The following is a 13,539-nucleotide window of genomic DNA, read 5'->3' on the forward strand; positions in this document are numbered from 1 at the left end:
ATTGATTCACAGGACTGGCATTCAGCTCTTGAACCAGACAGTTATTTTCATAAAGCAGTCCATCTTGCCAACAGGAAATATTGAAGGTTCCAGGTGGACTATTCCCACTAGTAATGCAGAATCCTGCCATTTGATCTGTTGACAGGGTATTTATAAAATGTGCAGAAGTAGTGGCAGTATACCTGAGAAGACCAGGAGTCCAGATTTACCCATACTTAGATGATTGGCTCATTAATGTGAATGCTCTACAGTAGGTGACCAGTATCACATAGCAGACAAGAGGTGGTCAGGAAAACTGTGATGAAACATTTTTCTTTGGAATTTGCAGACTTGTCAATTGAACTATTCCAGCAATAGTTTCAATTTTAATGACCACCTCATGGACTCCATGCAGGACTTCCTGGCTCGCCAGCTTCCCTCCAAGATGGCTGCCAAGGGCCCTGAACTCCCAAGATTACCAACAGTGATGGATGCCAGGAAACTGGGAACCTTGGAAACTGGACTTGGACTGGAATTGACAATTTTTGTCAGATTGATCTGCCCATCACTGAATAGCGGTCATGAAATTTACTAGACGTTTGTTGTCAAGTTAATAAGAGTCTGGTCAGATTCATGACTGCTATTTAGTGGTGTGCAGCTGTGAAACTGACAGTCATGTTAGTTTCGGTCATGGGCTGTCAGGTCTTCCCAAGGTCTTTGGCTCTGTGGCTGCCTACCAGGTTGGCAACTGGGGATCAAGGGAAGCACACTTCGGGAAATACATTTTATTGCTTCTGAAACACAATATTGCAGGATTTCAGTTTTGGATAATTTGCACTTTTGTTTTTCATTCCATTTTGGGATGAAAAATATTTCTGAAAATTCAACTGTTCACAGAACTAAAAAATTTTTCAGTTTTTTCAGTCAGCTCTGCTGCATATTCTACAACTTTTCACCTCTTTAGGGCTCAAGGTAATTGAAGAGAAATAAGTGCTAATTCCTATGTTAAGGATAGAATTTATAGGGCCTGTCATAAACAGATGGTTAAGGGTTAATGTCTCTTTTACCTGTAAAGGGTTAAGAAGCTCAGTGAACCTGGCTGACACCTGACCAGAGGACCAATGGGGGGACAAGATACTTTCAAATCTCTGTGGAGGGAAGTCTTTGTTTGTGCTGTTTGTTTTGTTTGCTCTTGGGGCTAAGAGGGGCCAGACGTGCAACCAGGTCTTTCTCCAATCTTTCTGAAACAATCTCTCATGTTCAAAATAGTAAGTACTAGCTAGAAAAGGCGGATTAGTCTTATGTTTTTTTTTCTTAACTTGTGAATGTGTATTTTGCTGGAAGGAGTTTTACCTCTGTTTGCTGTAACTTTTAATCTAAGGCTAAGGGGGAGGAAGTCCCTCTAGTCTATATGAGCTGAATACCCTGTAAACATTTTCCATCTTGATTTTACAGAGATAATTTTTACTTTTTCTTTCTTTAATTAAAAGCTTTCTTTTTAAGAACCTGATTGATTTTTTTCCTTGTTTAAGACCCAAGGGGTTTGGGTCTTGAGTTCCCCAGGGAAGATTTTGGGGGAACAGGAAGTGTGCCAAAACACTATATTTTTGGCTGGTGGCGGCGCTATCAGATTTAAGCTAGAAATTAAGCTTAGAAGGGTACATGCAGGTCCCCACTTTTAGGATGCTAAAGTTCAAAGTGGGAAAAATACCTTGACAGGGGCGGTTCTGAACTCCACTACAGCAATGGCCCATCTGCCCCAGAAAGATTGCAAGCCATAGCAGATCTTCTCAGCCACCTACAAGTTCATTCTCTGATATCTGTGAAATTTGCCTCAGACTTCTAGGACACATGGCATCCTGTTTACACATAACTCAGCACACCTGACTTCACATTTGGTGTATGGAAGAGTGGCTAAAGTCTGTGTATCAACCAAACAGATATCACCTATACATGAGGGTACAGGTCTTCCCGGAAGTCTTATCATTAATCTGGTGGAAGGACCTTCTAGAAGTTTGTAAGGGAGTGCCCTTCTCTCCACCATTGCCATCAGAAACTTTGACAGATGCTTATTGGGTGGAGAGCCCACTTAAACAGTCTTCAAACATTAGGCTTGTGGGTACATCTACACAGCAGCTGGGATATGTAATTCCCATCTCGGGTAGACATCTTCACTAGCTCTGCACCTAAAAATAACCACCCAACTGCAATCAAAGCCTTCTGGAAACATACTCAGGTGGCTAGCTGAAGCCACCACCTTTGCCATTGCAATCAACTACTATTTTTAGGCACTATCTAGTGCATACATGTCTACTTGAGTTGGGAATCCCACCTCCCAGCTACTGTGCAGATGTACCCTTACTGCTAAGGGCCATTTATCGAGTATGCACAGTATTCCACCAAATTCTTAAGAGTTTATTCAAATCGTGGAACAATACCACAGCAATGTTTATATGAACAAGCAAAGGGTCTCACCCAGTGTTCTTGCTGAACATAGTGTCTGATTTCCATCTTATCAAAGTAATACCTCTGTCTTTTTTCCAAAGCCACATTCCAACAAAAGGGAAGCTAAACTTCAAATCTCAGACATACTTAGGGTACTTTCCTTCCAACTTGATAGGTCTAAGCCGTTTAGGGTATCACCTGAGTTATTAGTCTGACCTCTGTCCCTCTCTTCATAAATTACTATCAGTGCTGGGGCTTTGTCATTTTATTTCCAATGCATTAAGTTGTGCTATAAGAGACTCACCTTTGAGGGTTACATATCCTTCCCTCCTCCACTGTTACAGAATTCTGTAACAGCTGGTTTCTGTAGTGGTGAACGAATTGAGAGATGGTTGGGGACACCCTACCATTTACATCCTTAGGTTGGAAGTACAAGGATATTGAGGATGCAGTCACAGTCCCAACAGATTCTGCTGGCCAAAATAATCTGAACTTGAATGCCTCGGATACATGTGCACCAACAATTGAAAATATATAGACAACACATCTCAAAGAATCATAGTTACTGTTAGGTAAATGTGATTCTTCCTGGTATACTAGCCATACACCACTCAGAGTTCTGTATTACACCCAGGCCTCTTTTGATTGTAAGCGCTCTATGGCAAGAACTTCAGTACTTTTTTACACATCTGCTTATTGTAGAGTGGTCTAATTAATGTACAGGTGAAGGATGGAGCTTTGCGGGACGTATGTTTTTCTAATGAAAAATGCAGTAAAATTGTCAGACAAGAAATTTGGTTATGGATATTCTTGTCTGATGTGTCCTATAGAATTTGTTACAGCTTCTAAGTCAACGCTGGCCAGAATAAAGTTTGGGAATCTTAACTTTAACATATATAGATTTAGCTATTTTCTGCATCTTTCCTTAGTTCTACTGCCTTGGACTTCGATGATCACTTCAGAATAAATTCTTTGGATTTTTTTTTATTATTACTATTCTGGGAATTCTTATTTGCACTGTAATTTCAGGGTGTGTTGAGCAAAGCAGTGAACTGGAGAGAGCTAGAGAAACAGTACTACACACAAACTGTTTATGAAGAAGAAATCATTCAAATGCTTGAATATTGTGGAGTAAGTACAGTTTGTTTTCACTATTAGCTTTACGTAAAATATAGTTTACATACAAAATCTGATCAAATACATAGTGTCATGTCTAGACATGTTAACATTAATGGTTTCTTACATTTTTTATTTAGTTTAACAAATATTTGATGCAGAAGTACCCTTTACTTAAGCAAATATTAATACCTCCTAGTGTCATGTAATGTATTTTTATAAGTGTTGAACTCTCTTTAGATTACTGTTCATGACCAGCTATGACAGACACCAGTTTACTTTAGTTCTCAAAATAAAGGTACAAAAAGCACATCTATTAATTTATCATATCTCCATGTCTAACAAGAAAATAAAATCTTGAGTGCCAGAAGATTTAAAAAATTAAGAACTTTCAGAATGTTCTTTGAAATGTTAGTTTTTGCAGGGGTGAGGAGTCAAAGCATTGAAAACCAAATTCCCAAATGCCAGAAAACTAGCCATATAGCTTTGAATAGCGTATTGAAGTGCCAAATAAAGAAATGACTTACTCTTGAATCAATTACCTTGCTTATTCTTTTGTTGAAATATTTATACATATTTCAGCAATGAAAAAGACATGACCAGGTGTGAGTATATGATTTATTATGAAATAATTGTTTGCCCTAAGAAGAAAATATCTTGGGACGGGGTAGTGAGGTAAAATTCTTCCTATATGAACACTGTTATGGCCTGATTTTTAATGCATTGCAATTGCAATTTTGTAGTATTGGCCTAGATTCTTTTAATTATTTTAGTAATCTAACCTTATTCTCTAAAGATACCATCTGTGCAAGTTTCTCAGACCTGGTTCTGATTAGAGGGGGATTGGTAGAACTCCTTTGGTTCTGCAGGGTTTTTACTGTGATGACAATGGCAATGGGTAAAAATATAACCCAGGAACTTTTACGGTTGTTTCATCACCCTTTACCAAAAATGCTGCCCTGTGAATGTTTTAGTTCTTTTTTGACCCATTGTTAACAACTGTGCTGTGCACAGGAGACCATTCAATGACAGTCACTTAAGCTCTTCACTAGATCCCAACAAGAAATTGTTGGGTGCCCTTTGCTTGTTGCAACCTTGTCTTCTAACCATTTCTGGTACAGTGAGGACACTTAGTTTTAGACCTTTGCTGTGCACTTTAGTGTTTGCTTTTTCTAAGTGCTTTGGCACCTCCCTTGGAACTGAGGCACAACTACTTTAGTGCCTTGCTTTGACATCTGCTTGTTCTTCTGGCAACACCCCAGCAGTGCTAAGGTATTAACAGGAGCAGAGGAACTGTCAGCTGGCTGTTTGCTGACAATCAGTATACACTGAACTCAGATTTGAGGATATCTTCCTAATATCCACAGGCAAATGGATTTTTCAAGTTCTGACTATAGCCTTTTCCCAAAATAAATTTGGATGTCTGCTCTCTCCCCAACCTCAACAGTTATGGTCAATAAGGTGTTTACTGGTACCTGACTTTCTTCTGGTCTTTGAATAAATAGCTATTAGTATTACTATTTCTTCCCTAGCAAATTCAATGTTGTTTTGCAGAAGAGCATTTCTGAAAAGCTGACCACTTGAGTTCTTTTCCAAGAAACTGAAGTACAATGTTTTTATACAGAAATAACAAACATGGAAGCATAATACAGAATTATAAATCAGATGTCCAGCTATAGCTCTGCTCTACTAATATCTGCAATGTCGTAATATGCTCAGAAATATGAGGGAAAGCTTAATAGAAGAAACAAAATTGGAAAAAATTAGAAGTTGCATAGAAATTTTCAGGTAGTTTCCTCATGTATAATGTTTCCCAATATATACTTGCTTTACTCGTCAAAAGACAGTTAACACCACTTGTGATGGGATTGAATGGTTCATAGGATTCTTAACAGAATAAGGATACTCCTTTTTTTTAATTCCTTGTTTGAGACTAGATCAGTTCAGTAATAACCAAAAGTAATTTGCATCTGACGTGATATTGTGTTTTAGTTCCATTTCCTAATGGACATACAGCTGCATTTTAGGAACCACGACCATAATTGAGTACTTACTGCTACATGATTGTCTGCTTAGGACAGGCCCAAAACTAGGATATAAGGTGGTGATATGGGTCAGGATTTAGATCAGGGGTCGGCAACCTCTAGCATGCAGCTCGCAAGGGTAAGCACCCCGGCGGGCCCAGGCAGTTTGTTTACCTGCTGCGTTGGCAGGTTTGGCTGATCGCGGCTCCCACTGGCCATGGTTTGCCGTCCCAGGCCAATGGGGGCGGCGGGAAGCACTGCAGGCCGAGGGATGTGCTGGCCGCGGCATGTAAACAAACTGGCTGGGACCACCAGGGTGCTTACCCTGGTGAGCCACGTGCCAGAGGTTAACGACACCTGATTTAGATCATTGACCAAGCTGTATGCCAAAATTTGGACTTTGTGCACCTAGCACTGTGTCTGGCTCATGCCAGAGCTTATACTCTTTTCTCTCTGTCATGAGCACTGAATTCTCTCACCTTTTTTTAATCAGGTTGACCAAAAAATGTGAAAAACCCTTAATAAAAGGCCTGTATTTCTGTTTAGACAGACTCTTTCAAGATGGGACAAGACTTTGTTAAAAATTCCCCCAACAGTGTGGACAGTCTGAACAACCTAGCTCTGACTTCCAGAATGTTGAATCTGGATACCACGAGCAAAATTCTGTCTACAGATGCCATTCACTGCCTTAGCACTAGTAAAAGTACTCTAAATGCCTCATCAGAAAGACTCTTACTGCAAGATGCTCCTAAAATGCAGTGTATAAATCAAACATTTTCAACCAGCAGCAGTAGCAATAAGAACTTCACCAGCCTGCAGGAGCACCTGATAAGTGAAGAAAGGAAAAGGGACACTTTACAGAGAGAATCACTAAGGTTCATGAAAGGAGTTATGGATGAATGTACCCATGTAGCTAATTTTTCAGGTACTTATTTATTTTAATGTGGGGATTGGGATAATTGTCTAGAATAACCTTTTATTATCTGTGCAGTAATTTTGTATTCATACTGTTTTCTCAAAAAGCTTGTATATTGAATTAGAAAGTGTGTCATGGCTGTCTATACAGAATGGACATGTCTTTTAAAAATATGTATATCAGACTTATATCTGATATGGATCATCTAGTTTCAGAGGAACCTCCTTTTTGACAAATACCCTGATAGTTCAAAACCACTTGCTTAGCTATGTCAATCTAGAGCACGGGGTGGGCAAACTTTTTGGGCCGGGAGCCACATCTGGGTGCGGAAATTGCATGCAGGGCCATGAATGTAGGGTTGGGGTGCGGGTGTGAGTATGGGATATGGGAGGGGGTGGGAGTTTATGAGGGGGCTCAGGGAAGGGGGTTTGGGTGCAGAAGGGGGTGTGGAGTACGGGAGGGGGCTCAGGGCAGGGTGTTGGGGTGCAGGAGGGGGTGTGGGGTGCGGCAGGGAGTTAGGGTACTGGAGGCATTCAGGTTGTGGACTCTGGTCCGGTGTCGCTTACCTGGAGTGGCTCCGGGGCAGCAGCATCATGCACTGGGGCCAGGGCAGGCTGCCTGCACTGGCCCCAGGCCGCTCCCAGAAGCGACCAGCACTACACCTCTGCGGCTTCTGGGGGAGGGGGAGCAGAGGGCTCAGTGTGCTGCCCTCATTTGTGGGTATCTCCCCCAAAGCCCCCATCGGCCGCGGTTCCCCATTCCCAGTGCCTGCAGGCAAGGGCAGCATGTGGAGCCCTCTACCACTCCCCAACCCCACCCCACACCACCCCGGCAATCCTATGGGCCAGATCAAGTAGTTTGCCCACCCCGGATCTAGAGATATGCATAGAGGGATGCTTCAGGAGCTCCACCAATTCTCTAAGTCCGGTTTCAACTTGTGTGTGTTTGTTCTCTTTTTCTCTTAAGTAGTATGTTGCTAGATATAATCATACTTTGTGTAATATACCAAGTGCCTATAACATGAGCTCATCTGCTTCAGGTATTGCTGGGGCCCTTTTTTAAGTGGGAAAAGATATTTCCTAATCCTCTACTTGTCTGTGCAAGCATGCAAATCCATGGTATATGATTTATTACATATTTAAAGGGATGTCTGAATTTTTCTAGGAGTCAATTTTGAAATATGTTTAGCATATCACTGTTTGCCACTGTTAGAAAACCACAGGTGGTCTTTAGAGGTCAAGAGATGGCTGTTCTGTATAGTGCCTTATTCCCTCAGTTTGTCATCAGATTACCCCATAATGAGCACCATAGGTGCTGGAACTAGGGGTTATGGGGGTGCTGCTGCACCCCATCTTGAAGTGGTTTCCATTATATGTAGGGTTTACAGTTTGGTTCAGTGGCTCTCAGCACCCCCACTATACAAATTGTTCCAGCACCCCTGATTAGCACTGAACCTATGGAAGTTATCCATAATTAAAATTACTTCTGAATTACATTATAAAATTGATTTTTGCCCTCACTTCTCATCTCAAAGCAAAGATCCCCTCTATCCCTACCCCCCAATGTGATATTGAACTCATATTGCTGGGTTATGTCTGTCTGAAATGAAGCTGTTTTGCAAAATTTGATGTTACTTGGATAATGAATTCCTGACTTGCAGTACCCCAAAAAGAGGTTTATGAGAGTTCAAAAAATCTTCTAACTTTTTTACCATCTTGTAACAAACACAGAAGGTCAAGGAGAAATAAAATTTTGTTCACTGACTACCCCAGCAGGGATCTAGTGCCCAGGATCAAAATATAATTATGTAATACATCTTTTATTTTGCAACTACACTACGGAATATATGCTCCATTGAGTTTAATACACTGTGTCCAAGGATGGCTGGAGACCTAAACTTTCATTTAAAGAGTTTCTCGTTTTTCATGCAGAGAGCTCAAAGTGTAACCTGATCATTAGGGAGACTTGCTAATGAAAACAAGAGATGCCCCGCAACTCATGTGGGCTTTTCCTACTAGCTACATTACGGTAGCTTCATAAGTTACTGAGGAATACTGATTTGGGAGTAGAAAACAGTTTAATCAGAAAAAGTGAGCATTTACTGGAAAAATTCAGTTTTTCTTCTTTTTTTTCTGCTCAGTTCCAGTTGATCCAAATCTAATCATAGTTGTTCAAGCCAAGGAGGATGCGTATGTTCCACGAACTGGAGTGCGCAGCCTTCAAGATATCTGGCCAGGATGTGAAATCAGGTATCTGGGTGGAGGTCATGTCAGTGCCTACCTCTTCAAACAAGGACTCTTCAGGTGAGAAGTTATGTATAAACAGGGAAGCAAAAATAGGGTTGTGATCTTTCCCTAATACCACATTTTTGAGGGAATTAGTTTTCTGTATTGGCATGTCATTCTTTTTAAAAAACAACTTATATTACTCTTCATTTAGTCCACTCATTGATTGAACACTATAATTTATTTCCTAGCCAGTGTATGTTCAGCAGGCAACAATTGCCCTACATATATTTTTGCAAGTGTTGTGTTTGTTAGAATGAAAAGTAGATGAAGTCGAAATTTAAGATATTAGCTTACCTGTCAGACATGTTGCTATAACTCCAGACTTGACATTGCATCTCAACCTTCTGAAATGTTATTTATATAAATACAATTCTTAAATCTTAATAAGTTACAATAATATAACACTCTTGATGTACTAAATTCCCTGGAGATGCAGGGATTAATGAAGACTGGATAGCCCATTTGAAGGACTCCAAACAAAAAAGGAAAAGATAAACATACCAAGGTTCAGGATCAATATCTGTGTAAAATTAGCACAGTTTTTGAAAGATGTTGCAATAAGTAGAAAATACAGAAGAGAGATCTTTGTGTGATCAGAATTCCTTGAGAGTTGGGTACAAAAGGCTCTGATCCAACAAAGCATGTGCTTAACTTTAAGCATCAACTGCTCACATAGATGTTTTGCCGTATTGGAGGCCAAAGAGACAGGGGAAGTGATGTGAAAGGGAAATAATTCCTAGTACCAAATCAGAGTTGAAGAAAACTGTTTATTTTTTTAAAGCATGGCCATGTGGACACACTCTTCTACTAATATCATCTTTGGTTTGATCAGGTGGTCTGGAGAGCTGTTCCCATCAGTCTAAATAATTTCGGAAATGTGACACTGGAGAGCATTAGACTCTGTACTTGTAGTGCATATATAATAGTTGAGAATGACTGGCATTCTGTATATGAATTTAAAGGTATTTCCTGCAGTATTAGAGCCTTCACTGTTGCTGCCTCCCTCTCCTTTTTGCAGTGTTTACATTGTCAATGAAATCTTTCTAAGTTTGGGGTAAGGTTGATTGAATATTTGTGGGCAGCCCTCTTGTGAAAAATGTTTCCTCCTTTCTCTGGCTTCCTTTTGTTCAATGTCTGATATATTAATGTGTTAAATAAGTCATGTTGTTTGTTTACAGTTGTAGCCATGTTGGTCCCAGGATAGTAGAAAGACATTGGATCAACTCCTGTTGGTGAAAGAGACCAGCTTTCAAGCTTACACAGACATGAAGAAGAGCTCAAAAGCTTCTCTTTCATCAACAGAAGTTGGTCCAATAAAAGATATCTCACCCACCATGTCTATCTCACAGTGTTTGTCTCAAACGTGTGGACCACTTACCTGATTTCTCTTCGAGACATTCCAGTTCCCATACTTCAAGCAATTGCAATGTAGGGCCCCATTAATATTTGTTTACCAACTTCTTTGCTTTTGAGGAATTCAGATTTTACACAAATATCCTGTATTTCTAGCTGACCAAGTGAAATTCCTCACATTTGGGAAGCTTTAGGAACTTTTGTTATTTAAAATGTTATTTTTGCCTCACTTAAAACTTTTGAGTTAAGCCTATTTACATATTTAATCCTTGGCTAATCACATTGCCATTTATGTTAACAGATTTACTAATGTGGAACCCTGTGCATGTTGGTTTTAGACTACTTGTTTGTTTCACATAGATAACTGAACAGCTCTTGGTGAGGATTCTGACACTTACTGACCTTTGCTGCGTTTGAACCAATATCCTTGAAATGTGTTTTATGCCATTTTTAATCCCCCTTGAGTCATTCAGCCCCATAACAAGTAAATATTAACCTTCCAAAAGTAAGAAGATTGAGGGCTCTGAACCTGTGCCTCATTTCAACTGCTTTGTACTGGTGCAAAGAAGCCCTAAATCCAGTTTTTGGAAACTCTTGTCCTGTGTGTGTGTGGATGTCTTAGAAGCTACCACACCATGTTCTCCTGCCATGTGGGGTCTGGCTTGGCTCCCTAAGCCAAGCAGATGCCCAGTTGTTGTAGGGGGTCATTGGGACATTTGGCAGCTGGTGCAGATAAGAGCTTGGGGTTTGAGGGGCATAATGGTGGTGGATCAGGGAAATTAAGAGCTCTCGCCCTCCTCAGGTATACCAAGCACTTCCAAGGCCCTATTTTTACAAAGGGGCGGGGGGGAAAGTTAAGCAGCCTCCATCTACCCCTGCCCAAATTATACTAATAGCCTGTGATTCTTTCTCTCCATATTCTCTCTTTTAGGCAAGCCATTTATGATGCATTTGACCGCTTTCTCCAAAAATATGCTGTTTAATGGTCTTCAATATTAATTTGCTCAGTGTGGTCTTGTGTGAGCTTTCCATGTATGGAATTGCATATTGGCGTGCTTTGAAAAGCCAGCCAGTTACACCAATACTGAATGGATGGACACCAACACTGAATGTCACACCCAGCAATTATCAATACTGGCAAAGCATTAATAATAGTAGTTTCAGTTCAACCAAATGCCCATCTAAGACATATCTGCATTAATTTGAACCATGAAAATTTTGGCAACATTTGTTAACGTATAAGGGATTTTATGTACTTCATATCATCTACTATTTTATCACTTCACATATGACATTCTGTTCTGAATAGTTTGCATATCAGCTGTAAATAGACTAATATAATGCCAATTGAACTGTTCAAATCTATCCTTTAGGATTTTAACACTTCTATATTTAATGCATTGCTATTTTTTCCTATTACCAATTTTTTTCCTGTCCACGTTTTGCCCGCTTTTTTGTGTGCTGTTGCTGAAGATTTGCTTTTTAAAAAGGGCTCTTCCTGCAAGCCCAACTTCATGTGTTTCATTGCCATTGTTTGCGATTGTCCCAAATTCACCGTGGTGACTTAAAACTGCAGGAATAAATAAGAGAAGATGGACAGCAATAGGAATAGAAAAGTCTCTTTCAAAAAAATGTTATCTAGGAAAAAAGTAAAGAAAGGCATATTTTATTGACATGTTTGAAAGCTTTCTCTATTATGGAAGTCCTTTTTTATTTAAAAACAAACACGTAGATCATTCACAGTAACTGTATAGATGTTCACAGCTGAAAAGAGAGTAATTGAAAACAGAGCACCCAGTAATTGATTTTTACATGTTGTATAATTGGACAATGTACAAGTCTGGTCCCACCAGCATTTTATAATAGAATTGCTTTAACTGAAAATAGCTTCTTGGGAGTAATCTTAATGCAGAATATAATAGCACAAAGACTGTTGATTCTACGTATTGTTTAAAGCATCTTATATTTTGCTGTAGAATTAAGACAACCAGTGTTTCAGATACCTGGACAGTCCTTTTTTTAAACTGTAATCAGCACATGGCTACAAACATACCTTCCATTTTACAACATTTTAGAGATACATGCACTACATTACGGAAGATGAACTTTAGATCTTCTGTAATCTCTCCTAATTTTACAACAATAAAAGTTTGTGTTTTTTTAATTGGATGAAAGTAAAATATTTAGGATTCTGAGCATGTTTAAAGAATTAACAGAATTTGTATTCTCATATAAGACCTGAATTTAATTTAGTAAACTAGTAACACATCCATAGTTTACAAGTAGTTATCCATTAAATATTTTGGCAGTATGCTTTAAAAGTAATAGATTGGGCGAGGAAGCTACAGTTGAAGCAATTTTTTTTACCATTATTTTGATTGGGAATTACAAATCTTGTTTTTTTCAGTTCAGTGTAATAGTATTGGATATGTGTCTCTCACCTTTCAAGCAGAGCATTTTACTTAAGTTTAAATGTTGAAATTTCTACTTTACATATAAAGTATATGGAGCAAATAAAATTTTGCTTGTACAAACACACTCTTGAAAAAATAATCTTGCAAATGAGGATTGTAAATGGGACCAGATATGTCTATCTGTAAACTGGATAAAAAGTCCAGGAAAAACTGAAACACACACATTTGTACTAATTAAATTTATTTCAAGATCCAAATGTACTGAAACTCTGCCATAGTACTTTTCTTTTAATTGAAATGTTTAAAATGGAATTTAATTATTTCCTTGATGCAGTGTTTGATAGTAAATGTATAACATTATGAGCAAGTGATCAGCTTCACCCAGTGACTAGAACATTTGTGATTTTAAAATACTGAATGTTTATAATTTAGAAAATGCAAGTCTTCAAAAGCAAATACATGTAAGATTAATTTTTAAATTAAAGATGTGAGTACGGGACTAAAATGCATACAAACAACTGGATACACGTCTTGTTCTTTACTTTTGTTAACTAGGATATCTTACAAAATAAAATTGTTTAAAAATTAGCTAAGAATTGACACAATCTAGAAAGATGGCCACATTCGGAACTTGTTTGTTTCTGTACATTACTCTGTTTATGCCATGTTCCTCTTGCAGCTATAAAGGGGGAAAATCTGTGACAAGGGATAGGTTTGAGTGCCTGGAAGACAGCAAAGACAAAAATTTGATGGGTGTCTTCAATTAAGTGGTTTCTAGACTACAAACTATAACCTGCCAAAGTAATTATTTCTAGAGAGCTCAATACTAGGAATTACAGATCTAATGGAAAATTGACATCCCAAGGCATCAGATGGTTGCACTAGTAAGATTTTACTTTCAAAAAAAAGATTTACATTGTGTTAAGCAAACTTGTTTTAACATAACGTCTTTTTGTAGAGGCAGAAGTATTGGGATAAGTAGTGATGGTACTGACTCTTAACAA

At 38.9% G+C, this 13,539-nt stretch overlaps 1 protein-coding gene across 5 annotated transcripts in view; it reads left to right on the forward strand.

Moving 5' to 3' along the window:
- Positions 1-13,058, forward strand: part of ABHD18 (abhydrolase domain containing 18) — a 53,589-nt gene extending 40,531 nt beyond the window's left edge. For 4 of the 5 annotated variants that reach the window (XM_032806034.2, XM_075066271.1, XM_032806038.2 and 1 more), the window contains 4 exons: positions 3,454-3,555; positions 6,111-6,489; positions 8,621-8,783; positions 11,053-13,058. In XM_032806034.2, coding sequence (XP_032661925.1) covers positions 3,454-3,555; positions 6,111-6,489; positions 8,621-8,783; positions 11,053-11,104 — 696 coding nt within the window. In that variant the 3' untranslated portion in view covers positions 11,105-13,058. Of the gene's footprint in view, positions 1-3,453; positions 3,556-6,110; positions 6,490-8,620; positions 8,788-11,052 lie in introns of those variants that run through there. The other variant, XM_075066272.1, reaches the window with a different exon arrangement.
- The last annotated feature ends 481 nt before the right edge of the window (positions 13,059-13,539 follow it).

This window comes from Chelonoidis abingdonii, chromosome 5, assembly GCF_003597395.2.
Source record: "Chelonoidis abingdonii isolate Lonesome George chromosome 5, CheloAbing_2.0, whole genome shotgun sequence".
NCBI classification, from domain to species: Eukaryota; Metazoa; Chordata; order Testudines; family Testudinidae; genus Chelonoidis; species Chelonoidis abingdonii.